This window comes from Equus asinus, chromosome 15 (assembly GCF_041296235.1).
Source record: "Equus asinus isolate D_3611 breed Donkey chromosome 15, EquAss-T2T_v2, whole genome shotgun sequence".
NCBI classification, from domain to species: domain Eukaryota; kingdom Metazoa; phylum Chordata; class Mammalia; order Perissodactyla; family Equidae; genus Equus; species Equus asinus.
This window is the reverse complement of record NC_091804.1, coordinates 15,310,424-15,337,683: the sequence shown is the minus strand read 5'-3', so window position 1 is coordinate 15,337,683 and position 27,260 is coordinate 15,310,424. Positions and strand designations below refer to the sequence as shown.

Here is a 27,260-nt window from a genome sequence, read left to right as displayed (position 1 = left end):
AATTCTCCTGCTTCGCACAGTCCATCATCCAAAGGAATATAAGATAGCCAGACCCTAAGACTCACAACACAACCGAGGTCTGGGGTCTCCTTTGGCATCTCTGCGTTGTAGATGCTCGCCATGCCTTGGGGGAGGTTTGATGTGCTCATTGTCCAGGGGTGTGTGGTTTGTGTTGCAGCGTAGACCAGCAATGCTGTGTGTAGAGTGACAAGGGAGATCCAGGCACTAGATATTCATGAGAATTTCACAGGTTTCAGCCATCTGGCAACTAAGCAGTTTTTTCTTTTGAATTCCGTAAGGAGGTCCACTCATCCTAGCTCAAAGGCATGTTGTGTTGGTGCGGAGTCCAGCACTGGCCTGGTATCCCACACTCAGTGAAAAATAGCTTAGAATAGAAAGGACTCTTGGACAGAGCAAAGTAGCCTCCAGAGAGCTGGAATAGTCTATCTCAGGATGATTCCTCATAATCTGAGACCACCTAGTCAGAATCACATAGTCTGAGTTCTACAGCCAGTTGAACACAATTTGCGTGTTCTTCCTGAAAACTGGATAGCTCTCTGGCTACTGGTGGCCTGTTCTGTTTCAACTGACATTATCTACTAAGAGATAGTCGTGCCATAAAACTAACTAGATTCATTTTTGGCTCATCCGAAACTCTGTTCTGGTCATTGCTTGCTGCATAACAAATCATTTCAAAACTCGGTGGCACTGAGCCAGCCCTGACGGCCTAATGGTTAAAGTTGAGCGCTATCACCACTTTGGCGGCCTGGGTTCTTTTCCCGGTCATGGGACCACACCACCTGTTTGTCAGTTGCCATGCTGTGGCAGCAGCTCATATAGAAGAACTAGAAGGACTTACAATTATGATATACAACCATCCACTGGGGCGTTGAAGAGGAAAAAAATAATAATAAGAGGAAGATTGGCAATCGATATCAGCTCAGGGCAAACCGTTCTCTGCAAAAAAACAAAACAAAACAAAACAAACTCAGTGGCATAAAACAGCCAGTATTTTATTTTGATCCATATTCTGTATGCCAGGAATTCAGACAGGGCACAGAGGAGATGGCTTGTCTCTGCTTTCTCATGTCTAAGGCTTCAGCTGGGGAGTGAATGCCTGGGGCTGATGCAAACAGCTTGGGTGCTAGAATCCTCTGGAGGATTCTCCATCAACATGCCTGGCACTTGGGCTGGGATTACCCGACAGCTGGGCTCAGTCAAGATTGCTGACCTCATTACCTACAAGAAGCCTCTCCATGCGGCTTGGGCTTCCTCACAGCATGGCAGCCCCAAGATAAGTGGACTTTTTATATGGCAGCTCATGGCTGCAAGAACAAGTGTTTCAAAGAATGAGGAGGAAGCTTAATTGCCTTTTTGCACTTAGCCTCCAAAGTTCTATACTGTCACTTCTTTCTTTATTTGTCAACAGTCACAAGCCTCCCCAGATTCAAAGACAGGGGACATGGACCACAGCTCTTAATGGGAAAAGTGTCAAAATATTTTTACCCTGTTTCAGAACTAATACAGGTTTCGTAACTTCGAAAGAAGAGTGTCTACTTAGCTCACTTCCTTGGATTCAGTTTCTTAGGCCTACTACAAAAATCTTGCAGCTCCCACTCAAATTGATAAGCCATTACAAAGCATTATTTTCATTCTCAGGGGTTCTTAATCTTATTTGGTACCACTGACCTATTTGACAGTCTGGTGAAGACTATGGAACTTTCTAAGCATCGTGTTAAATGCATAAAATAAAGTAATAGGATTAAAGAGGAAATAAATTCTGCTGAAATATTTCTAAAAAATATTAACAAATTTATGATATATATTTTTATGAACACAATGTAAAATTAGTATAAATAATATGTTGTGATATTTGCAACAACTGGAATATGATATGAAAATATCTGTGATTTCTACTGGTGACAAAGTCACGGGTCCTGCTAATACTAGTGTGATTTGTGACCTACATGCATAGCTGAAGAGAATGTTAAATTTCACATAGATGTTTAAATTGAAGATGTAATCTTTTTTCCCATCCAAGTTAGAGGGGGTCTACAGAACCTCAAGTTAAGACTCTAGATCTTTGAAATATAACTTTAATGACTTTAGCACATGATGGAATCTTGCATTTACCATATACTTAGGACTACAAGACTCTTAAAAATACTTAAATGTATGTTCAGTTAAGTTTTGGACATTGTGTGTGGTTTCATCAACCTGGAAGTCACAATATGCAGTCATTTTACCAACGGTCCTTTTTAAGTCCAAATGTGCCTTCCAACTGATGTATTTAAATTCATTAGTATCTATATCATTTGTCATATAATAAATGAGGCCATAATACCCAAATGAATGAATTCCAAGATTGACTGGATATACATTCTATTCTTTTTACCTTCTTTCAGAATATATCAATTTTTCTCTTTCTGCATATCATTATGGACTTACGGTTTTCAGATTTTATGTATGTTCACACAACCACAGGCACTATTCTCCTTTTGATGCTCAAATTATCTGAGCTTTGGTCAGTGGAAACATTTTTTAGGCTGGCTTCTATATCCTCTTGACGTGACCTGTTGATCTTTGAAAATGTCCTTCCTTTCTGGACCATAAAGATCTTCCAGGCTCACCTTGTCCTTCTTTGTGCCACACATAGAATCAGACTTTTCCCCCAATGAACCCTGGTTCTGGTTCCTTTCAGGGTTCATTGAGAAAAAAAAATTATTTGGGTGACAACAATTTGGACCCTGCACTATGGAATGTTGTTTCTGGACCATTTCAGTGAACAAAGCAGGAAAAGATACTTTTCTTTTTTCTTCTTAAGGCACAAATTCACATAAATATTTGCACTTCTATCTTCCAATTTAAATTCTTGGTTCTATAGCTGTGCTTCCTTTATCAATCTTGATACCTAACAAATTATACATAATTACTCATTTGCGTTACTGACCACACAATAATAGCTCTAAGAAAACTGTTCGATGTTAAACAATAAAACTACAGGATACTGTTCAGTTTTTCTCTGCAGTTTTTTTTTTAACTGCATTTTTCTAAGGATTTTTAATCCAATTAATTTCTTCCAGAGGCACTCATTTGCCCTCCCTCTGAATAACTGGGTAAGCACAGATGTTGTAGAGAATTTGGCTCCATTGTGTCACTTTGGTTTGGGGTGTGAGCATATTAAGGGCCAGTAGTTCTCAAAATGTGGAGCTGTCAGATACTGGGAAAGAGAAGGGTCCACTCTATTTTTTGATGAAGAAAGAGCTCGAATAGCTGTCCCCAAATTTCTGTACAATGCCTTCATATCACCACCATCTGATGTACCTGGTTTCCGACTAGGTAAACCAATTCTTTCTTCCATTATTTAATTTCTAGTAGTATTAGAATTCATATATTTTCCAATATTCAATTTTTAAAACTATGCTGCCTATGTTAAATCGTGTTCTGATCTTTAGGGTTTATTTTAACTTATCTTGCTCACTTTTCTAAGCCATGTGTTATTATACCCAGGTTTTTATGTACCCTACATAAATCCACATTCTCACAATATTACCTTGTCCCAGTAGCAAAGTTTTTTATTTTCCTGCAGGGGAATTAAGGAGATTCCATATAATTAACCCAAAAAACTACATATCAATTCTAATACAGCCTCATTAGGTTTTACCTCAAATCTTCTTTTGACTTATGGGTAAAATTTGGTTTTACTTCATATGAGATTATTAGTATCCTTGTTTTAATTATAGATAAACCTAATGAGGAACTCCTATCTCTCAGAGACCTTTGCATAAATATAAACATTAATAATATAAAAATTCAGACTTCCCAAAGCCAACTAAAACTATTGTAAAAGAAAATTATAACCAATGTATAACCCAACAGAATCCAATTAAATGTTAAAATCAATACTTAGAAAATGAGTTAGTTTTTATACTTCAAAGGCATTTCCAGAAGAAGTAGAAACTTTTTCTATAGAAACATTTCATATAAGGGGTGTTTGGTGGAAAAAGGAAAGTTTTCCTACTCAGATGAGTGCAAAAAATGCTAGATATGAACAAAGATTGGCACCTACCACAGTATGTTTTGAATATAGGGAAAAAAGCTTACAGATTCTCAAACATCAAAGTTATGACTAACTCTCCTCCCCCCACCATCACCACTCTACTTCTTTTCTTAGAGCATTTTAAGAACTAGCATTCCTGAGAAATGCCACTCTAAATTCAAATAAGGAGAATTTCGATATTCGGAATGTTTTCTTCTGAGCATTCAAAGAGACTGTAAAAATTAAATATACAGTGTAAAAACCAAAGCAATTTAGCAATGCATTATTATCATTATGTTTATTTCTCTACTCATTACTGCCCCTTTGTTGACCATCGAGACACCCAGAAGGAAACATAAATCGGACCATTGAGAGAAATATATGCATAGAATGAGTTGATTCTTAATTACGATGGTCATATTCTAAGGTTTTGGATAGTCTTGGCAGTGCATCAAGTAGTGATTATGTTTTAAATTATTGTTTTTCCTTGAGGAATATACCCTTATCTCTCCAAACAAAATTCTCTCAGGACAGAACAGTAAGCAGTCATTTCAACCTATACTTTTTCAGCTCTTCATAAATTTTCCCATACTCCAAACCATTCAGGAGATAATGACTCTATATAAACATGCAAAGCAAAGTGGTATATTTCTAAATAATTAGCATTCTTACTCAGCTTAGAAAAAATTAGATTTCCGATTTTAGTTATCCTCTGATACATTAAATTATCTGATTGAATGTATCAAATAATTGTTCAGCTCCCTTCTCACATATATGTTCTTGGCTGCAGAAAAGTTCTAAAAATGATTCAAGGCATAATTTACCCTTGTCAGTCATCTACTACCAACCCAGACTGAGTGTCACTCCCTTTTTTCACATCTCTCCCACTCATTTAGCCTTTAGCACATGTAACCTTTTATAGTTTATTTTTGGTTTAAAGTACATAAAGACCTATGAAAGTTGGGTGGTAGAATAGAAAGAAATTGAGCTTAGCAAATAAACAGACCAAGTTTAAATTTGCATTTAAGTAAATTAACTCTTCTGAGCCTCAGTTTCTTCATTTGTAAAATGAAGATAAATTGAAACAACCAGAGTATTTGGAGCTGTAAGTAATAGGATGCTATTACGTAATGGCTTAAATATTAAAGAATTTGTTACCTCACACAATAAGAAGTCCAGAAGTGGAGCAGCTGAGGGTTGATTAAATCAGGAATTCATTGATGTCATTGGAGACCCAGGTGCTTTCCATCTTTTTGCTCCTCTCATGGTTTCAGGACGACTGTGCATCCCCAACATTGCCTCCCTATGAAATAATATCCATATGTGGCACAGGGAAAGTCCTTGTCTTGTGGCCCTTTGTAAGAGTGAGGTCCCCCTACCCAATCCAGTAGATTTTCCTTTAAGCCCTATTAGATGTAGCCCAGAGTTGCACCACACAGCAATGCCCACATTAATCACTAAAATGGGGCACAGAACGACTATGACTGACTGAGAAGAATTAAGATTTATCCCAGGGCTGGGGAGGGGACCCTGAAGCATATCAGAACCTAAATAGAATATTCTGTTGGCAAAGAGAAAGAGAAAGAAAGGGCAACCAGAAGTATAAGATTGAAGTGAGAGTTAAACTCCTTGCCACATAAGAACCTTCTATTTTATTTGAACTTGCCTCCCTACCTGAATGGTAAGGGTAAGGACTATGTCTTGCCTCATTTTTGGATCCCCAACAACCAGTATTTTGCTTCCCACAGAGACTGTGTTTGGGAATGGGCACAGATCCTAATGGTGAGACTCCTATAATCAGTAAGGCATATGCTTAAAATTGTTTTCCCGCTTTCTCACCTAAGCCATCTCATGACCAATGGATCTATGTTCAAGCGAGCTTCATGGTCTCACTGGGGCAGCTGGCATATACTATGGAACAGAGAGATCAGATCAAATCAATGCCCCTAGCGACGGTCAAGATGAACAACGTAGCCTCTGTATTTTGGACAGTTCCCTCAAGTGTAGCTGTGGAATTACGTGAATGGCTGTTAACAGCATTGAAAGCAAGGAAACATAGTCCCCATCTCCACTTACTTAAGGAGACAGTGTTTATTGAAGAAAGCCACTGAATTAACAAATGCATCACATTCTGGAAACTTCTTATCCTGGAAGTTGAAGACAATAAATAATGGTAAATATAGACAGTTAATCATCACCCTGTGTAAGGTGAAAAATTCCTCAGAAGCCTGTGTTAATAAAGGGACTGTTATTTTCAGTTTTCTGGTATCTTCCAACCATGGATGCCTTGGGTAATCTGAGACAAAGCTCAAGTGAATGTAGCCAGCTACCCAAAATGAATGCAGTCAAGTGAGAAGTTTCAGAGCTGTAACTTGGGGCAGTATTATGAATTAATCTGAGATGGAGCTTCGGCTCTCAACTTCAATCATGGGCTTGGAATGTCCTCCAGAGGGTGTTCACAGCCAGGCAGAGATGATGGCAGATACTAGTTTCAGAAATAACACAGGTTGAGTGACTCATGACATATCATTAATTCTAACCCCTGGCAATCCCCTGGCCCCAGAAGCTGTATTTATTGGATCTAATCAAATGGAAATATAGTGGGCAAATGGGATAAAATAATGAGGACTTAGGATTTTAGGAAAGAAAAATAAAACAGCTTTGAGGCTTTTGGCAGAAAAGGAAAGAATAATGGAGAATATTATTACATATATTTAGAAAAAATCTCCATAAACAAAGGAAAACACAGAGGGAACCTAATATGCACTCCAAGAAATAGGACAATTATGGATAAATGTGAGTTTTCTCAAAATATGCTGTCTTTGGGAGACTTCCATTTCTAATAAAGATTATTCATTTTAAGAATAGACAACAAGTTTACCTTGGAGGGATCATTTGGGCTTAGGTGTTGGATGGTAAACACAACAGACACACACGCCTTCTCATTCTTTAGGCTTTTTTTCTTTGTTTTCAGATTCGCTTGCATCTCACAAACTCAACCCCAGGGCTTACCATGTCTTTCAAAACTAACTGATCAACATTCAAAAAGTACATCAAATTCCTTCTATTTGTTCTTTAATACAATTTTGCAAGCAAATCTAAAGAAATGTTTCTAGAAAGTCTTTGAATCTTTTATGATAGAACATTCTAGTGTAGGTTAAGGATTTATTTCCTTCAATCTACCATTAACCATTATTTAGCTTATAAATTCATGGCAACTTCTCTACTGAAGTTGGTAACACTCAACAAAGTATTAAATAGACTCAAAGATTGCACATTATGTAATGATACTGGATATAGCCAGTAATATAGTTAAACAATTTCCTAGATAGTATGCAAGAAAATCTGCTCTACTCTTTAATAGCAGCGCAATTTTCTTCTGGAGGTAGCATTTTTAGTTAGTTAACCTGATAATTCTTTGAATTCTTCATTTCCTTCAGCTAAAGTAGTCCTCCCTTAAGCTTGAGAATAACATATAAATGACTGATTTTCCCCGTCACTCCCACTGTCCCCTTGCCCTTTATGCAGACAAGACCTTTATTACAATAAACTTGGAGTCAATCATAAACGGCAAATTGATTGTCTAGCATCATGAACTTTTGACATTTTTTGTCAGCATTTCTGCTTTTACAAACACATTTGTATGTTTAAAATGCCCTATTTTTTCAATAGAGAAAAGTGGTTATGCAAACCTACTTAATCAGCCTTTCAGTGCATTTTCTAGGGCTTTATAGAACTCAAGAATGTCATCCTTTTGTTATGCTGATGGTTGGGTGTTGTGACATGCATATAAAAATAAAATTAAGCCAATTGGCTTAATCCCATTGTCTTTGTCCTGAGTGTCTGCACTGGGCAGATCTTGTCCATTTCAGAGTCATTTTGATAGTTTTCATCAGTATGTCATCTTTTAATTGACTATTTAAAATAAAGTGATGGAGGCTAATAGAGTATAAGTCAGAGAAAATCTTTAATGTGGAAAACCAAAGACTTCGATTTGTATGTTGATTGTGGACTTGTTTTGAAAGTTATTTATTATTAAACTTTTAAAAATAATTATCAAGAAATTCGCATCTTCCATTGACTTCTTATGTGAAACAGAAATGGTTCAGTTTCCATTCCTGCCCTCAGACCTCTCAGGTGCCTTGATTATTACAATTCTCATCACTTCACTAGAATATTTCAGCTCCGCTAACAAAAAATTTTAATTTTGATGAAGCTCATCTCTTTTTTCTTTTGTTGCTTGTGCTGTTGGTGTTATACCTACAAAACCGTTGCCTAATCCAGGTCACAATGATTTACTGTTATGTTTTCTTCTAAGAGTTTTGTAGTTTTAGCTCTTACATGTAGAAGCTTAATCCATTTTGAGTTGATTTTTTGCATATGATATGAGGTAGGGATCCAACTTCACTATTTTGCATGTGGCTATCCAGTTGTCATACGACTATTTGTTGAAAAGACAATTCTTTCCACAATAAATTGTCTTGGCACCTTTGTTTAAGTCAATTGACTGTGAATGTGAGGATCTATTTCTGGACATGCAATTCTGTTCTGTTGATCTATATATCTAACCTTATGCCAGTACCACACTGTCTTGATTACTGTAGCTTTGTAGTTAAGTTTTGAAATTGGGAAGTGTGAGTCCTCCAACTTTGTTCTAATTTTTCAAGATTGTTATGGTTATTCTGAGTCCTTTGCATTTCCATACGAATTTTACAATCAGTTTGTCAGTTTGTGCAAAATAGCCAGCTAGAATTTTGATAGTAATTGAACTTGTAGATCAATGTGGGGAGTAGGCTCATCTTAACAATATTAAGTCTTCTGCTCCATGAATATGGGATGTCCTTCCACTTATTTACATCTTCTTTAATTTTTTAACAATGTTTTCTAATCATTAGCATATAATTTTTGAATTTCTTTTATTAAATTTAAATTTATTCCTACAAAAGAGCACTTTTGAAAAGAGAACGTTTAGCTTTTCTAAACGTTTATGCCTTGGATAAACATGACAGAGGGGTTGACTTGTATAATAGAATAGCCCGTCAACAATATTCCCTCACAGGGAGGCAGTTAGAACTTAAAAACTGAGTTCTGAAGTTATAATCCTGGATCTTCCACTTACTAGCTTTGGAAACTTGGGCAAGTGAACTGGTCTATGCCATTTTTGTTTTCTGAATCTGAATATTTTTTTAAAAGAAAGTTAGTTGTGCCAGAGAGACTTTTATGAAGATTAAATATAGTAATACATGTAGTTTGAAGAACTATAACTGGCCCATGATAAGCAGTTGATAAACATGAGTTATTGTTATTGTTACAATGTGCTCTTCCTTCTAGTCTGTCTTCCCTGAAACCGCTGCTAGAGAGCCACCATTTCATCTGGGATTGTGCCACTAAGTTCTGGTGTGTTGAAGCAGAAGAAAGGCTGAAAACAACTACTCAGGCTCTTCAACTCTTTGTTTTCCCATGTTGAAGAGCTTTTCTAGGAAGCCAGCAATGTCTTTCTTGCTTCTTGGGATTCTGGGCTTCATTTTGTTGGTGTTTTACAGCTGGCCAGCTGGCTGGAAACTCCTCCGTCGAGATGTACCGCCAAGTGCTTCTGTCTGGTTGTCGCTGCGTAGAGTTGGACTGCTGGAAGGGACGGACCGCAGAAGAGGAACCAGTCATCACCCATGGGTTCACCATGACAACTGAAATATCCTTCAAGGTAGAGTGAATGAATATTGCTAAGAGAGGCAGCTGAGGAGACCTGACCACTTTGGGTAAAGCCTCCTCAGATAGAAAGTCCCAGGGGTCACAATTAAGTCTATAGGCCATTAATCACCTTTGCAATTTCATAGGCTAAAATTTAGCAGTTTATCCATGGATAACTGGCATCAGGTATATTGGTCCATGCTAACCAAAATCTAAGGAAATTGTCTTACGAAAGGAAATATCAGTGAAGTTGTCTATTTAGCGCTCATTCTTTTTTTTCTTGCATTTTATCATTGTGAAGTATAACATACATAACAAAGAATACATACAACTTATTTGCACAGTTTACTTTACTAATGACTATAAAATGTACACCCATGTAACTACCACCTAAATCAAGAAATAGAAACTTACTGACACCCTAGAAATACCCCATCTACCCATTCTCATCAGAATGACCTCCTTACCCCCAGAGATGACCACTTTCCTGACCATTATAGTGATCACAACTTCGCTCTTCTTTAGAGTATACTAGTTTATGTGCAGCCCTAAATAATGTTGTTTCACCAATTTTTTAACTTGATATAAATGGATTCATACCGTGGTATGCATTATTTTGTGTCTTGTTTTTTCACTCCACATTGTTAGGAAGATTCATCAGTATTATCGCAGGTACCTCTAGCTTGTTTGCTTCCTTATGATGATGATGATATTAATTACTACTATTTAATTATTATATAATATTCTGTTCTGTGATGCTAAAATGGAATATTGCCTATTAAATGCCAGCTTTTGGCACATTGGTATGTATCAGTCAAAGATCCTGAGGAATACTCCCATACTCAAAGTCAGATTTATTGGCTTGTGCAACAAGGGAGCACACATATCATGGGGAACTGTGGTGTCTCAGTAACAGTGGATTAGAGAAGACTTACAGGATTTGGGCTTATAGTAGGTGATTTGGGTGAGGATTCAAGGATGCAGGGTTTTGCTATGGATTCGGTGCTGTCAGTAAGCAGAACTAATCCTATGATTGGGTATCTTAATAAATCCTATCCAGAAGGCAAAACCAAAGCTGTAACTGATAAAAAACATCAGCCATTCTTATTAGCCAGGAATGAGGGTGTGTCTGCTCATCTCCCTTCTCTCTCCATCCATGGCTCCATCCTAACTCATGAAGGGCCTAATATTCATCCAAATGGATACTCAAGCCCAAATATCCAAGTTATGTTCACATCCCCCGCAAAAAGTCATCTCCAGGAGCCTGGGGCCATTTGAGTGGGGGAAATCTGGGGTCCTAGATACCTAAAAGGTGATCTAGAAAGGAAATATGTGGGCTTTAGAAGACATATTCTCCTGACTGACTCAGGCTTCTCACCTCTTTGGAAGGGAATCAGAGAAGAAGGGCCAGAGGACAATGTCCACAGCACAGGTCCCAAGGCATGAACCCCATTACCTGGTTTACCTGGGTGTCAGGACAGAACTGTCGCTAGGTCAACAACTCTTGCCCTAAGCAACCAAGAAAACACAGCCCAAGTGTGTGGGTAGCTAAAGTGGAGTAGGGACAAGGCCGGGGGATATGGGGAAGTCAGAGTGCTAAGATGCCAGACTACTGCATGAATTAGAGGTACATCACCAAAATTGGTGACAGAGTTTGGGATGAAGAAGACAGTGAGCCACTTGCCAAAGTCTTTGCTGAATGAAAGGAAGCTCAGTAGATGGCAGAAGTGAGGACGTGGCAAAAGCTGGTTTGGCTGCCTTGTGAAACTGGGATTTTTAAAAAATAAGATTGAGAAGTCATGTTTCAAAAGTAGCAATGGGGGCAAAAAAAAAATCCCATGCTTCAGCTTTTAGCCCTGGGGCACTTGAGTTGTGAGAAGATAAACAGCTCTCACTTGGGAGAGCAACAAAAAAGAAGCAAGATTTTCAAGGGACGGCCAGGTTTCAGTTGACACAAATGGATTTCCTGATCAAAGGTACACTATTTGACAGTAATAAAAATGTTCAGAAGTAATATCTTTAGCACCTTAAAATATGTTTTCTATGTTATGCCTAAGGAATTTGACTTTTCATGATTTCTTAAACTTAGGCTCTAGTACAATAATTAGAGAAAAATGGCACCCTTTACTAAATTTTACAAGGAAGTTTAGTATGGGGTTGACCTTAATTCTGCTCAAAATCTTTAAACGTTGTGTCTGCTTCTGAAATTGAACACTCTTAAGGTCTTCTCGTTTTCTTTAATGGAAAAATCAATGGAGTTTTGTTTCATTTCCATAGTGCCCGCCCAACCCCTTGCCCCTGCCATTGTCTTTTGTCAGCTGTTTAATATACCAACCCTAACCCTCTGGCTAGGGTTTTAAACCTAAAGGCCCTAGTTGGTCTCTTTAAAACAAAGTGGAGGACAGATGACCCTGGTGTGGGGTGGGGGTGAGTGCCATTTGGGCCCATCCGTCTGTTGATGGGTGGAGATGATCCTGGAGAGGGAAACAGAGCATCCTGATGGAACCATTATGAGCTCAGGGACTGATGGTCTTGTGCATTGACCCACTGCCAGGAGAGCCCGCCCACTTCCCTTCTCACTGTCCCCTCAGAGTCCATGTGAGAAACAATTACATTTTCTTAAAAATTTATAATCTTCAAGATTCTTTGAGCCCCTTTGCGGTTTGGGGGGAGGGGGACAAACACCAAGCACATTCTAAGGCATATTTATTTTATGCGAAGCATTGGCTTCTTGGCCATAAAATCAGCTTAGAGTGACTGTCCCTGTGCACTCGACCACACGAGTGATTCTTCAATCACATCTGTGATCCTAGAGTCACGAGCTGATTCAACATCTATTCCCGGGCTCCAGAGGCACCACTTCTCAACCACATCCACACGCCTGCTGACAGATTTAGAGACTAAAAGACTAAATCTAGCCCAGAATACTGCTTCCTCTCTCTGCCTGCCAGAGTTGGGGGTGGGGGTTGACAAAAGAAAGCAGGAAACTCATCTCCCTGGTGGTTGTCTGTCCAGCTCTGCTTCCTGCTGATGTGCGTTCGCAGGATAGAGAATTCTTGCAGGGATGTGGCTGACTGGTGGTGGGCGGGGATGAACGTGGGGAGTAGGATAGCCAGCCTGTTTTGTGGACAGATATACAGAGCAGGCATTCTCTGCATCAGGGCCAGGACTAGAGTGAGACAAGTGAGGCAACTTGCATGCAAAATTGAAGGAGCTGCTTACTCTCAGGGTTGTGTAAATGTGCAGCTGCCACCTGAGATTGAGTGTCTCTCTAAATTTAGCCCTTAAGACACTTCACTTGCCTCACCCGAGTCCCAGCCCTGCTCTGCTTTTGCAGAAACCACTGTGGACAGTGACTTTGTAAGAAAAGGTAAGAAGCTAAATGGGGGACAAGGCCCCACACGATCCATATACACCTCCCACAGCCCCCATTACTGCTTCCCCTTCACTCTCTTGACTACAATGCCACTGGCCTCCTTGCTGTTCCCTGACAACGTCCCACCTAACAGCTTTTGCACAGATTGTTCCCTCTGCTGGAATGCTCTTCCCCCGGGTATCTGCATGGTCACCTCTTACCTCCTTGAAACCTTTCTCAGATGCCACCTTCTCAATGAAGTCTACTTGGACCGCTCTATTTAATATTGTAACCAGCCATCACGCCCACTCCCACACTCCCAGTCCACTCCGCACCACTGCTTTATTTTTTCTATTTACCAAGTGGCACTTAACCACATTCTACCGCTCTGCTTAACTTACTTACAGATTATGTTCCTTGTCTATTATCTGTCTCCTCCTCGCATGTAAGGTCCACAGAGACAAGGATCTTTGTTTTGTTCCCTGATCCATCCTGAGCACTTCCAAAAGAATCTGGCTGGGGCCGGCCCCGTGGCCGAGTGGTTAAGTTCACACGCTCTGCTTCTGCGGCCGAGGGTTTCTCCAGTTTGGATCCTGGGCGCGGACATGGCGCCGCTCATCAGGCCACGGTGAGGCAGCGTCCCACATGCCACAACTAGAAGGACCCACGACTAAAATATACAACTATATGCTGGGGGGATCTGGGGAGTTAAAAAAAAAGCAAGAAAAAAAAAAAGATTGGCAACAGTTGTTAGCTCAGGTGCCAATATTTAAAAAAAAAAAAGAATCTGGCTTATAGTAGATGCTCAATAAATGATTGCTCCCATTCCCAAAGCAAATAGACAAATTATAGCATGGCCTTCATTTTTAGTCTTTCTTGCCTCTATTCATCATATAAATGAATTCTATCTTTCTCTATGTTTGCATGTGAAATTCCATCTATAATATATTGATGGGCAGTGAAAAGATTTTCCCAATGTTTGCCAGTTTGGGCTATCCCGTATATTTGGACCTGACCTTCACAGTGTAATTAGACTATAATCTATAGCCACAGTGTGTATTGCAGCAGCAAAATAAACTGATTGCAAAAGTTCATCATTTTTAGGTCACACAGTTTGTCTGCTCTCAGTCGATGGAATCTGGAAAGCTTCTGTGTGATATATCCCCCAAAGTGATAGTTCTTATTGGCGTTTACCACTTATTTATTGTATGGGCCAAAATAAAAGGTTATGTTCTGGGAAAGAGGGTATGCTGTAATTCAGCATCTTTGTGGAGGGCTTTTTATTTTGCACTCCAGATTTATTTATTATTTATCCCATATATCTGCTGTTCTGTGTCTTTGCCTCATTGCCTTAGCCATTCTGATGGTCGTGACATGGTAATTCGCCACTTGGTCTTTATTCTCTCTGCTCCCACTCAATCTCTTTCCTGCCGACATTGGACACCCACCCGCCAACCCCATCCCCAAACTGCTCCTTTTTCTCCCCTCAGGCAGCTCCTTTGTAACCAGCAATTGTACAAGATGGAAAACTGGGTAATGTGATAAAATATATGATGGAAATATATTAAATTTGAGGATGTGGTTAAATGGAGCGTTTCCGAAAATAAAGCTTCATTCTCTGAGAGAAATAATAATAATTTAGGACGCAATTTAACTGCTACATAAATGCTCACATAAAACGGATGTGGAAATACAGCCTGCTGTTGTCTGTCAAGGATAAAGGATTTCAAGGGCAGTTTTTCCCACTGGAGGTTGGTAATTGAGCCATATGGTTTATAGATTATTGAATCCAGTGTTAGAAGTCTCTGAAAAATGGTTTTGACTTAATAAGGAGCAATTGAGCAGTAAGATACTTTCACATCCAGCGTCCACTGGTGATAGCTCATATGAAAGAGCGAAACTTCAAACCTAGGACTGGTTCTCTCCTTCTCAGTGATTGTGCGCACCATGCCAAGTATTCCAAAGGCAAAAACAAACAGAGGTCCTACAATGGAACTTCTGGAGTTTTCAGGGGCTCTCAACTAAAATTGTTAGATGAAATTCAGTAAATGTTTTCTTTGGTTTGAAAGGTTTGAAAAGGTTTCCTAAGCTGGTGGCTAAAGTTACGGGAGAGATGGGGAGAGATGGACAGAGGGAGGAGGAAGAGGAGGGGAAGAAAAGAGAGAAAGGAGCCTATAGAAGTTAAGAATGCAGCTCTGGAGCTGACTGCAGGGGTTCCAATACCAGCTCTCCCATTGACTGGCTGCAAGACCTTGGAGAAGCTCTCTTACCAGACTGAGCCTCTTTCTTATGAGCAAAATGGAGATGATAATGTGCTCACCTCCTAGGGTTGTTGTAGGCATTCATTGACCCTACTTAATATACAGACATTGCTTAGAACAATGCATGGCACACAGTGAGTGCTCTATGAACGTTAGCTCTTGATGTTAAAATTGAAATTTTAAAAGCTATACTTTAGCTTCCTTTATATAAATATACTGATTGTGGTATTACATATGTAAGGAGATTTCATTAAGTCAAGGTGAGGGCGGGGGCTTGAATTAAGTCATTTGTAAGGCTGCCATGGTAGAGCTGTGGGTGCCCTCCACACTCAACCCCTGGCATCCACTTCATCTCTAGGAAGAGGCAAGAAGCTCAAACTACACGGCAAATTAAACACAGCGTGGCCTTGGTTAGAGGCCCAGCGGGAGCTGAGAGGTGTGTCATAAGTCAAGTGCACAAGACCAGAAGTGGACAGGGCCAGAGGCAGGGAACGAGGAGAAGTAGGAGACACAAGACAGGAAGGTCTCAGAACCCCAGAGCCCTGGTGCAGTTCAGGCCACACCAGCCTCCCCACTGTGGGAAGAAAGAACCAGACCCAGGGAGCTGGGAAGAGGGAGGGAGACAGGGCTCCTTACAAGTCTGAGAGCAGGCCCAGAAAAACACTCATATTTCATTGGCCAAAGGTAAAGAGAAATGGGTGCTTGGCCTGGAACAAAACACTCACTTTCTAAGGGAGGGGCGGCCGGGTTCTCACCTTTAGTCCTGACTCTCTTTGGTCCAAATGCTGATGGGGCGGGTCTACGGTCAACCTTCATTATTAAAGGCAGCTGGAGCAGTTCTCAAATAGCCAAAGACAGCAGTCATCCTCAGAAAAGTTATCAAAGACTAACTACACTGTTTACATTTATGTTTGAAAGATTTTTTTTTTTAAGATTGGCACCTGAGCTAACAACTGTTGCCAATCTTTTTTTTTCTACTTTTTCTCCAAAAGTCCCCCCAGTATATAGTTGTGTATTTTAGTTGGGGGTCTTTCTAGTTGTGGCACATGGGACGCCCCCTCAGCATGGCCTGAGGAGCGGTGCCATGTCCGCACCCAGGATCTGAACCGGCGAAACCCTGCACCGCCAAAGTGGAGTGCGTGAACTTAACCACTTGGCCACAGGGCTGGCCCCTGAAAGATTTTTTTTAATGTAAGACTCAATCTTGATTGGAAATTTTGGCCATGAAAGGGTTAAGTTAACTGGGCTATTGAGTGTAGAATCAACATTCAAACTTCTTTAATACAAAATTACATTTACCTTACAATCAAGTTTTAAGCTTTGCTTAAGTTAATGATCACACCAGTCCAAGGGTTGACAAACAGTCTTCTGCAGGCCATATTCAGCCTGCCACCTGTTTTTAATTTAATTTTCATTTTTTTATTTTTTTGGTGAGGAAGATTCACCCTGAGCTAACATCTGCTGCCAATCCTCCTCCTTTTTTTTTTTCGTTTTTTTCTTGAGGAAGATTAGCCCTGAGCTAACATCTGTGCCAGTCTTCCTCTATTTTGTATGTGGGATGCCCCCACAGCATGGCTTATGAGCGAAATAGGTCTGTGCCCAGGATCTGAACCTGCAAACCTGGGCCGCTGAAGTGGAGCAGGTGGAATTTTAGCCACTCAGTCACAGGGCTGGCCCCCTGCCACCTGTTTTTATAAACTAAGTTTTGTTGCAACATAGGCACATCCATGTTTACATATTATCTATGGCTGCTTTGGGGCTACAAAGGCAGAGGTGAATAGTTGCCATAGAAACTATGCGGCCAGCAAAGCATCAAATACTTACTATGTGGCCCTTTATGGAGAAAGTATGCTGACTTCTGAAATACTCAATAGAAGAATAAATGGGAACACAATTAGATAAATGATGCTTCTTTTCTATTAAGAATGTTGAGTTCATTCATTTATCTGAAAATATTTAGTAAGCAACTAGAATGCACCTTAGCACTTCCTAGGCTCTAGAGACAGAGCAGTGGAGAAAACTGAGTGCTTACCCTCAAGAAATTTACATTCTAGTGGGGAGAATCAACCAAAATAAACATACAATATGGTGCATGGAGATATGGCACATGCCTTAAAGGCAACATAAGTAAGTCCTGAAGGAAAAGAAGGGCTAGTGGGATGCTATTTTCAGCAGGATGGCGGGAGAAGAACTTTGTTTAAACGACATTTGAGTAGAAACCACCACTCCCCAAAGTTAGGGAAGTAAGCCTTGCTTTCGGATAAGAGTATTCCTGATAGAAGTAGCAAAGATGAACAAAGAAATGAAAGAAATGAACAAAGAGATGAAATGATGCTTGGTGTATTTGAAGAAAAGCAAGAGAAGTCAGTGGACTGTATCAGGATGAACATTGGGGAAGGGGAAAAGGAGATGAGTTTAGAGAGATGGCAGGTGCCAGGTCTGATAAGGAATTTGGATTTCACTCTGTGAAATGAAAGCCCAAAGAAGGGTTTACTCCAAAGGAGTGAAATCATCTGACTCAGGTTTAGGAGCAATCACTATGGCTGTGGTATTTAATATGCAGACAAGAACCAGGGAAGCGGTTAAAAGGTTCTATCAGTCAGCCTCTGGTAGGTTTTGCTGCAACAACAAGAAACCCCAGAATCTCAATGGTTTAGAACCATGAAGGTTTATTTCTCACTCAAGTTACATGTTGGCTGTTGCTCTCATTGAAAATGTCTGCAACCCATACAGAAAGAACAGCCCCAATCTGTGATGTCACTGGGCTCATGGCAGAGAGGAAAGAGACATGGCAGAACCACATGATGGCTCTTGAAGATGGCTCAGCAGCAGCACACATCATTTTCACACACATTTCACTGGCCTAAAGAAAACACACAGCCATGCCTGTCGTCAGCAGATCTCACAGGAAGGAATAGTGAATGTATGGGAGTGATGATAAAATTTACTGTAATTACCGCAGAGGTTATGGATCAGGATGATAGAGGTGGAGGTACTGAGATGTGGTTGTATTCTGGGTATATTTTAGACAAGATTTCTGATGAATTGAAAGATGTGAGAGAAAGACGAGTCAAGAATGCCTTTAGCTGATATGATAGGGCCACATTTATGAAATAGTCAAAACTTAGCCCTTTTTTCCCCACACTTACCACTTACTTCCTTTATGATATTGATTTGCAGTTCTGTTGAGGACTTTGATCTTAGGTGGTTAAGGTCATTAGCTGCATAGGAGTTACTGCAACGGTTACCAGCATAAAGTCTAGAGTCAGTTACACTTTCCTGGGGTTTCTTGGATTCTCCTCTTTGACCTTGGGCAAATTGGTTAATAGCTCTGAGCCTCCATTTTGTAATCTGTAAAATAGTGGATAATATTTTCCTTGTGGAATGTTTATAGCCTGAGATAAGATATGCCTGTGCCATAATAAATGCTCTTTAATGGTAGCTCTTATTTGTATTAGTAAGAGTCTAGGGTGAGTGGAGAGGGAGGCACCAGCATGGTATGACCATATCATGAGCTGGGTCCTTTACCTTTTCTAGCTGCATCCTCACAAAGGCTTGTAGAATGAAACTTATCACCCTCACTTTACAGGTCAGCACAGAGGCATTAAGTGATTTTTCCCAAGGTCACACAGCTTGTAAGGCTAAGTAGGATTCCAACACAAGCCTGTTTGAATCTGAAACCTGTGCTCAAATAAATCAAAGAAAGAATTGAAAATCTTGATGCTGCTTGCTATTTATAGTGCACTTATTTTTGATGGCATGAACTATCATAAAGTGAAACTAATAACGTATGAACGGCAATCTGTGAATTCAATTCTAAGCAACAGTGAGAGTGATTCTTTTGCTCTATGCAGGCAGATCCTTCTTAGAAGATATATGCAAATGGAGCACAGAATTAGAAAGCCTTATTTCTACCCTGGGGCCAGGGAAATGGCTTTCTGGCATGGATGTAAAGAAAGCTATGCATTGTTTAAGAATTGAAAGACGTGAGAGAAAGAAGTACCTTAAGAAAGTAGAGAAGATAGTGGAAAAAGCTCAGGCATAAGGAATGAGAGTGGAAAGTCCTACGTGGAGGGAGAATATGAAAAGAATAAATGCAACTAAAAAGCAAATATATGGGTGTGTGAAACCACAATAGAATTGACATGATATAATTAAAAATAAAGGAGATCGTGCTTTAATACCAGGTCAATGAGAAAAACACTTTGAAAAAATAATACCCAAAGCTGGCAAATATGCATTGAAATCTAGTCCTTCATAGATTACTCTAGGGAATATAGGATGAAAAGTAATTTGAAGAAACACAAGAGACTGTAACAGTATTCCTATTTTCTAATTCAATAATTCCTGAGAATAAATTCCCAGAAAATAATTCAAAATATTAGGAAAAAATGAAGGTGTTCTTTGTAGAATTATTTGAATGATAGCTCTCAGAATATGTCTGCCCAACAATTTGGTAATGGTTAAATCAATTATAATACTGCTCAATTCCCTAGAATTTTATGCAGATATTAAAGCTTATGACATACAGATTTTCTTAAAATACAGATTGATGAGTGAAGTAGTGATATATGTTACAGCATGGATGACCTTGAAAGCATGCTAAATGAAAGATGCCAGACATAAAAGGCGGCATATTGTATTAATCCATTTATATGAAATGTTTGGAAGAGGCAATTCTATGCAGATGAAAAGTAGATTAGTGGTTGCCTAGGGCTGGGTGTTTGGGGGCGGGGTGGGTGAAGGGGAAGTGACTGCTGATGGTTACATGGTTTCTTAGGGTGACAAAAATGTCCTAACTTAGATTGGGATGATGGTTGCACAACTCTGAATATACCAAAAACCATTCAATTGTACACTTTAAATGGGTGAATTATAACTCAATAATGTTATATCTTAATAACGATGTTAAAAAAATACAGAGTATTTACTATAATTAAAACTGTTATACAAATATATGAAAAACAAACTAGAAGTAAATATAACCAAATGCCAACAGTGGCCTGGTTCAAAGGATGAATTTATGGATGAAAATTTTTTCCTTCAATTTTTGTCCAAATTTCTAGATTTCTTTTTGTATTCAAAAAACAATAGATATAATTAGCAACTAGAAGAATCATTCTCCTTTCCCCCTCCACCAAAATCTAGTCTTGATTTTTTTCACTTTGCTAAGAGTCAGAAAATTTATAGTCCAGAAGCCTGTACAACCCCTTCTAGCAATGTCAGACCATTTCATACAATTCTATGAATGAAAAAGACAACCGTATTATTGGATGTAATCACAGAGCAAAATACACATTAAAATTCCGGCATATTGAATATACGTGTGTTCTCATTTTTAGGAAGTGATAGAAGCAATTGCTGAATGTGCATTTAAGACTTCACCTTTTCCAATTCTGCTTTCATTTGAGAACCACGTGGACTCGTAAGTATTCAACACGTTCAAGAGGAAGTCTTTCCCAAATAAGGCATGTTTAATAATTGTTCATTAATGACGTTCTTGTATATTTTCATCTGTATATGATGGAATTAATTATTTAAATCTCATTAATATTTGAATAATCCATTGAACTTGTGGTCTCTCTTTTCATGCCAAAGTAGGATTTTAAATTAAGGATTCCTCTTTTTACAATGCAGTGGAACACATTTCCTTAAATAACACGTCTCTATTTCAACGGGTCGTTTTTATAATCCTCCTCCATTAGCTCCTTCTATTGCATGCACATGTGTAGTCAGTTTTGCCACACTAAAATGGCCAGTTCCATACATGTTAAGAGCTGGTGGAAGGAGAGGTGTAAATTCTATTCGGTCACTTCGCATTTACACAGAACTCAGACACTAAGTGCTCCCTCCTTCCTCTTCTCATTGGTTTCCCCTGTTTGTTAACATTTGTACATATTTTTCCTATCTCAAAATAGCCCACACATGGGCTGGCCCCGTGGCCGAGTGGTTAAGTTCGCGTGCTCCGCTGCAGGCGGCCCAGTGTTTCGTCGGTTCGAATCCTGGGCGCGGACATGGCACTGCTCGTCAGACCACGCTGAGGCAGCATCCCACATGCCACAACTAGAGGAACCCACAACGAAGGATACACAACTATGTACCGGGGGGCTTTGGGGAGAAAAAGGAAAAAATAAAATCTTTAAAAAAAAAAAAAAATAGCCCACACTTACTCTGAGCTACACAAAGAAAAGGTAATTTTGACTTGACTCTTTTATATTCATTTTATCACAAAGTGCCAAGGTAAAACACGTTTATATCTAAAATGTGGATATTAGTTTATCATATACTCAATTTAAAGAGCTTCAAAATGAAAGATTCTTCTTTATATTGCATCAAAATTCAAAAAACTAAAACTCTGGTTCATGGAATTAATGTCTGAAGACTGTGTAATAGTGACCATCATTGCTCAAAAGAGCATTTGGGAAGCCTCTGCTTCATTTCAATGACTGAAGCCAGGCTTCTCAACTAAAAGCCAATGGCACCTGTCCTAATTTGGCTCACAAGTTTCTTTTGTTTCCCTTCTTCCTGTTGAAAGTCTTTCCCAGGTCACTGATTCCCTTTGTCCAACTAATTTGCCACACATGCTTCAATTCACTAATTCTTAAGGAATTCACTAAATCTCAAAGAAGCGGTTTGGTCCTGAGCAAATTTCAGCTTGAGGAATTTCGAAGTAGTTAAATGTGATCATTTGTTAATGTGTCCGTGGAGAGACCTTATGGCGAAGTAACCAATTTTATAATTATCTGTGTTTCTAGTTTGCCCTCAGGAAATCCATATTACATTTACCAGCTCGTGATTCTGTTTCATTAGGACACAATCATCCAATGAATGATGTCATCACTTGGCACAGAGTTTTTCTAACACTTCTGAGGGTCAGTTGAAGAGAAAAGAATTTATTCTGTTTCCTTGCTATTTCTCTTCTAACTAAGGGAGCACCTCTTTAGTCGCTGTATTTAATACCTCATTTGCTCTGACAGCTCTGATTTGCACATGACCTTCCTGGAGCATTTTCTCATCTCTGCCCATCCGTTTGTGACTGGGCTCGAACACTGCCTTAGAACTTTCTTTCAGGCATTCTAGTTCTCAGGCTTGTTGGTGTGTTATTTCTTTTTTGGAGAAATAACTCCAAATCAGGTACATTTGTTTTCTTCAGGAAATGTTTCTATATAAATTAGACAGAGTGAAAATCTCCGGTTCCATTCTCTGTTGTCACACCTGCTCCGTTGAACTCTCCCATGAGGGAGGCAGAGAAGTGTCAGCAACCACCACCACCACAGACATAATAACAGCGAATATTTACTGAATATGTGTTATGTGTCAAGCAGCGTTCCAGGCAGAAGCGCATGTAACCCTCACTGCAAACCCAGGTGCTCCTAAGAATAAATTTTATTATGATTATCCCTACTTTACAGGTGATGAAACTGAGTCCCAAAGAGGGTGAGTAACTTACCCTAGGCCGTGAAGCTAAAATTTGACAGAGCTGGGATTCAAATCCAGCTAGTCTGGCTTAAAACTCATGCATTTAACCAACACTCTCCCCTACACCTAAGCAGAAGCAGAAAGAAGCTTTCAAAACTTCAAATGAAGACCACCCAGCATCCACAAGACCACGGCCTGTGAATGTTCACATTGATGTGGCTTGTACCCTTAACCACAGGATATTTTTTCAGTCTTCCATACCAGTCATTCAGAAAACTAATCTCTACATTGTACACAAAAGCAAAGAAGATAGTGCCATAATACTGCCTTCAGGTTTAAAAATGAGAAATTTAGCTATTAAAAGTTTATTAATAATTCATAGGTAAGAAAAGAAAACAGGAAAGCAACCTTCCCAGGATGCCATGATTTTTATCCCGAACCACTGAGATAATTCAATGGCAGCAAAATACTAGGACAGCGAATTCTATCGTGGGAGGAAGTGGTCTGCTTCCTATTTCCGTTGTCCTTGAACTGCACGTAGCAAAATCACTCAGCCACAATTCTTTCCTAGGAGGATTATCACACACCCAGAGAAAACTGATAAGCTTTCCTTTTCCTAGTAAACCCAGTGCTTGACATGTGGGCCACCTCGCCTCATTGCTGAACCAGGTGACAGACATCATTCATCAGTTACAGCGCTCTTTGCACTAAACCGATATATAATCTCAGAATCCTTCTCAACACAGTGACACAGGAACACACCCACAAAAAACAAGTGAAATCTATTTGCCATCTCTAGTGAACCGTTTTATTCTCCTATGTGCTGCATATACAAAACGCCAGACTCAGAATTCTGGTCCCAGCTCATTTGACCCATGCCTCCAAAACAAACTCACACCAGACAAAAGAAATTCACTGACTTTTCTGGTTTTCTGTCCAAATATTTGAGATGATCTATCCACAGACAACAAAGTAGAATCTGCCATTAGTTGCTGGCAACTTATCCTTCTCCACCTGTTACATCAGAATCCCATAAAATACAGATTCCTGAGCCCACCTCCACACCTGGATTCGAATTTCTAGAAATGAGACTTCAAAATTTTTAAGAAATAAAAAGCCCTACTTAACTTGGATGTCCCATCTAATTTGTGAACTAGTGATTTCATAAAAAGAATTCTACGCTGAAGTCAAGTGAAGTAACACCCAGCCCTGGTTCAGACACAGACACTGTGAGAATTTGGACAAAGTCCTTGATTTCCATGGGTCATAGAGCCCTTGTCTATAGAGAAGCAAGTTGGGTTAGGGCAACTTGGAGCATTTATACCAAGAAATGGGACATGTTCATTTTTGTCAGAAAACTGACTACTTTGCCAAGTGCCTACACTATAGGGGTATTTTAATCTGTCCAGATGTATCTGCTATAGCCTGAAGCTCAAAATATATTTCCAAATATTTTCCTCTCGCTTCATCCCCATGGTAGCTGATGTGGATGCTCTAAATGCTTCAGGATGTTTTTTTGTTGCTTGTTTTTTGGTCTCTAATTGTGATTTTAAAGGCTTTTCTTTCTGTAGTTTTCTGACTCACAAAGTCGGTTTGTCTCCCTCTGACTTTTTCTGTTCACTTTGATCTCTGCTCTACTTCAGTTCCCTGTCAGGTGGGCAGGTATGTTTGTGGAGAACATAAATAGCCTGATTACCAAATAGCACATTTTACTGTTTCTTGGACATCTATCTCTTGTTCTTTCCATCTCAGTTGATTTTTTTATTTTTTTGGTGAGGACGATTGGCCCTGAGTGAACATCTGTTGCCAATCTTCCTCTTTTTGCTGGAAGGAGATTGGCCCTGAGCAAACATCTGTGCCAGTCTTCCCCTATTTTGTATGTGGGATGCCACCACAGCATGGCTTGATGAGCCATGCATAGGTCTATGCCTGGGATCCAAACCCACAAACCCCAGGCTGCTGAAGCAGAGCATGTGAACTTAACCACCACACCACTTGGCAGGTCCAACCATCTCAGTTGATTTTGAGGCAGGTTCTAAAATGTCTAGGTCAGACATAGATCCTTGCTCTTCTCAGTGTGGTTGATCCATTGATTGGCAGCATTGGCATCACTGGGGAGCTTGTCAGAAATGTGGAGTCTTGGGCCCCATCCTAGACTCTGCCTGGGAATTGTCATTTTCTTATGGCCCCAGGTGATTTGAATGGAGTGTTAGAGCACCGCTCTAAATGCCATGGTCCATTAACCACCTGCATCAGAATTACCTGCAGCTTGTTACGAATGCAGGTTCCCAACTCAGTGAGCGGACACTGGGGACCAGGCCTGGTCACCTGCAGCGTTAGCTCAGGCGATTCTTTAGTGGAATTGAATAAGAGATTATGGGATTATTTCCTCCAGCAAAATCCTTCTCAGGGCCTGATTTAGAGACTTCCTGACAGAGGGCAGAGGACTCTGTCTGTCACCTGCTTTGGGACACCTGGAACATCTCCCCCAAATCCCTCTGCTGGTGACAATATGGTTCCCCTAGAAATCCCGAAAGCAGAGAATTAGGGTAAAACACTTCCTTTCACTCCAGGTTCCTGATCAGAGGAACTTGGGGCTCCCAAGTTCCAGTACTCAAGAAAAATGTCATCGGCTTCAGCCCCTGTTGGCTTATTTTAACTGATCACAGCCGTTCTCAAACTTGAGCGTGCATCAGAATCACCCGGAGGGCTTGTCAAGACACAGACCCTGGGCCGGCTTCCCCAGAGGTTCTGATTCATCATCTGCATTGGAGGCCTTGAATCTGCATTTCTAACCAGCTCCTGGCGCTGTTGATGCTGCTGGTCCATAGAGTAGTGAAGTTCTGTGACATATAATAGCGTTACTCTGTGAAAGTGAAAAGGAGGGTTTGGACAATTGCTTTTGTGCAACGTGGACCAACCGTGTGGGCCCAGCACAAATGGACATGTCTCAGCTACACCCACAGAGCTGCTGGCTTGCTTGAGCCCCTGGGCCAGTTATCCTTTGAGCAAGGGTGTCTGAACTGAGGATACCCAGGGCTGCTCTGCCAAATCAGCCACTTTTCTGCTTGCTCCCCAACTTCTAACGAGTTGTCCTTAAACAACCAGCCTCAGTGATTTTCAGGATCAGTTCTCTGACTGGCAGGTTTTCCTCTCTCCCTGATTGTGTTGAGGAATGCCACTGTATATTCTGAGGGCTGCACAAGCCACAGAGTAAAATCTTACCCAGGTCAAAAAAGGCATGATGAGAAGGTGGAAGATTGTTATATAGGGCTTTGCAAGTTCTGTGAGGCTCTCCTTTGCCTTTCCTGGCAGTTCCAAGAAAGCAGTGGCCTCAGCCTTATATTTAAATTCCAGAGACCTCACTGGACCCCCAAAACATATGCCTTTTTTTAAAGGGATATAAAGAATGCTTTTCCCCGTGGACCATTGCAGGAGGATTTGAACCCCAAAAGCACCCCTCTTCCCAGGAAAAATCAGTCCATGATTCAGGGTTAAAAGTCATGGAAGAGGGAAAGAAAATAAGAATCGCATTTTATAATCAACTTGAATTGTAGTAAAGAAGGCTTTTTATCACTTACTTATTCTTACTACAGTCCTAGTTCTGCTAAAACATATTGACATTGCCGCGTGTAGAGACAATTGTTGGAAATCAAGTTGGACAGCCTATAGATCAAAGTCACACTCCACAAAACCCGATGTAATTGGATACCTTTTCCATGATATTTAACATTCTACAGAATGAGAAAAAAATTTTATTGCTTTTTAAAAGGTCAAAGGAAGCAGGAGCATTGAAAGAAAATGGATGCTCCCTCGTATCCACCGTGTTGTTATGTGAACGGGCACGTGAGACCTCTAGTCTGGCTGGCAGATGCTGCCTTGTAACACTGAGATCATCTTACATCCCTACCGCCCTTTTAACGAACGTTTCAAAGGCGTTTGCGCCCGTTACTTCACTTCGTCTTCTCGGCATCCTCTGCCTCTTTCCAAGAACAGTTATTATCTTCCTCATTTTCTAGATCCAGAGCGGCTGAGAGCCTGGAGCTCAGCTCAGCAAACCCTGCAGCTCCAGCTTTTGCCATCAGACCAGTTCCTACTGGCCCATAGTCAGGCTGACACCGCTTTTGCTTCTCTAGTAGGCACAGAAGAGTTGCACACACCTTTCCTCAAGGTGCCTGCTTCTGTTATCTTTCCTCCAGACCCTCTCCCAAGTGGACACACTGCTGCCTGTCTGCCCTTTCTCCTTCTCTCCCTCTCTCCTCCCTCCCTCCGTTCCTACCTCTCCTCTCCTGCTTCACCTCCTTATAAACACTCCTTTGCAGCACAACTCTCTGTCAGTTAGGCAACTTTCATCCAAGAATTCACATGGAGTCATGAGCGAGTTCCACCCCCAAGTGTCTTGCGGTTGACTTAGAATCAAGAAATTAAACAAAAGGGACTGAGTCTCTAATTCTGGGACATTCAAGAATCCAGTGATAGGCAAATGACCTGCTGTTCC

General features: G+C 40.2%; 1 protein-coding gene across 2 annotated transcripts in view; it reads left to right on the top strand.

The window, feature by feature from the left end:
• Positions 1 to 27,260, top strand: part of PLCB1 (phospholipase C beta 1) — a 667,363-nt gene that overhangs the window by 492,097 nt on the left and 148,006 nt on the right. For both annotated transcript variants that reach the window (XM_044748183.2, XM_044748184.2), the window contains exons 11-12: positions 9,583 to 9,740; positions 20,686 to 20,768. In XM_044748183.2, coding sequence (XP_044604118.1) covers positions 9,583 to 9,740; positions 20,686 to 20,768 — 241 coding nt within the window. The remainder of the gene's footprint in view (positions 1 to 9,582; positions 9,741 to 20,685; positions 20,769 to 27,260) is intronic.